This window comes from Hipposideros armiger, unplaced genomic scaffold (assembly GCF_001890085.2).
Source record: "Hipposideros armiger isolate ML-2016 unplaced genomic scaffold, ASM189008v1 scaffold_50, whole genome shotgun sequence".
NCBI lineage: Eukaryota > Metazoa > Chordata > Mammalia > Chiroptera > Hipposideridae > Hipposideros > Hipposideros armiger.
The window spans coordinates 3,969,388-3,970,850 of record NW_017731400.1 but is presented as its reverse complement, the minus strand read 5'-3'; the positions used below and the strand labels follow the sequence as shown (position 1 = coordinate 3,970,850).

The 1,463-nt window shown below is 59.5% G+C and overlaps 1 protein-coding gene across 1 annotated transcript in view; it reads right to left on the bottom strand.

The window, feature by feature from the left end:
* The window catches only part of MBOAT1 (membrane bound glycerophospholipid O-acyltransferase 1), a 102,352-nt gene extending 101,883 nt beyond the window's left edge, over positions 1 to 469 (bottom strand). The window contains 1 exon segment of the mRNA XM_019640483.1: positions 145 to 469. Within this exon segment, the coding sequence (XP_019496028.1) occupies positions 145 to 240 (96 nt within the window). The 5' untranslated portion in view covers positions 241 to 469.
* Positions 470 to 1,463: the final 994 nt, after the last annotated feature.

The following is a 1,463-nucleotide window of genomic DNA, read 5'->3' as shown; positions in this document are numbered from 1 at the left end:
AAAAAAAAAAAGCCCACCTGTCTAATTTGTAGCTGTAAAATCTGCTATGGGGGCGGGGATGGAGGGGGAGCGAGAACATTTCCCCAGTAGGCTCCACGCCCGCACTGGCTCGGGGAGGGGGTCCTGCGCCCCCGCCGCACTCACCTGGTCGAGCGGGATGCCCAGGAGCCGGCTGAGCGGGTGCAGGCAGGTGGAGCCCGTGGTGCGGTAGGAGAGGCTGGAAGGCGGCTCGGCTGCCATCCCGCATCTTCGGCAGGCGGCTGCCCCGGCCCCGGCCCGCGCCACCCTACTCGGCGTCCTTCCGCCCCAGTGCTCGTGGGTGGCCGCCTCGAGGGGTGTACGGCCGCCTCGCTCGCGGGGATTGAGTGGCGAGGGCGGAGGACACTGTCGGGCGCCTACTACTCGGGCGCAAACTTCGCGTTGGCGCTGCAGCCAGGGCGCCGTGGGAGGGCCGTGCCCAGCGCGCCGCTTCCCGCTCCCTCCTCTCGGCGCTCATTGGCCCCGCCGCCAGGACGGCCCGAAAGGAGGGAGGGAGGCAGGAAAAGTGGGGACGCGGAGCCCGGCCCCGAGCGCCACCCGGCCCGCCCAGCCCGGCCTGAACCCAGGCTGCCGGGAGACGGGAAGCGGCGCCGGCGGGTGGGCTGGAGGCGCGCGGCCCGGGGGTGCCGGAGGCGCCTTTCCCCCTGCTCCGAGCTCGCTGTCCCGTCTCCCCACCACACTACAAGCCCTCCCCCCGGGTCATCCAGGCGCTCGCCTTTCACTAGGGCGCACCCCTGCCCCACCTTGTTTATGCACAGACAGCCACCCCTTTCTGTCCCCGCGCTGGCCAAGATTTCCTGCGTTTTCCTTTAGAGCTTTCTCCCTCGCAGTCCTTGCTGCAGAGGGTTAATCTGCCAGTGGCTGGAGCCCAAGGAGACCCCCGTGCTGCTAGCCAGCGCCCCAGCACCCAGACTCCCTCTCTTTCTTGAGTATCATTACCAAAAACAGCACTGAACTTTAACTTAAATGGCCAGCCAGAGTTTCTCACCCCAAGTCTCCTGTCCAGGAGCAAAAAAGTCCCTACCACCACTCCTTGTCTCCATGGAGATTTTATTGGTGAGGTCTAAAAACTGGCCAGAATTGAAGCAATGCTCCTCTTATCTTGAGCAAGATGATAGCTTAAGTGAAGTGGTTGAGGGCAGAAGGGGCTTGAAAACACTGTTTTAGAAACATCAACACTTAGATATAAACTGCCGCAAAAGTTCTACTGACGCTGTAGTACAATTAATGATAAAAGAACTATTAGATGACACAGTATCAAGAGAATAGATCAGTTACACTGCAGATTAAATAGGCTACTGGAGGAATGGTTCTAAGGTTTATAAGAGCTTGTTGATGTAAGAAACGTCCAAACCTATAGAGAATTTTTATAAGACTTTCTTTGAGCCAACCTGATGTCATATGCCAGGGAGCAAGGTCTCAAA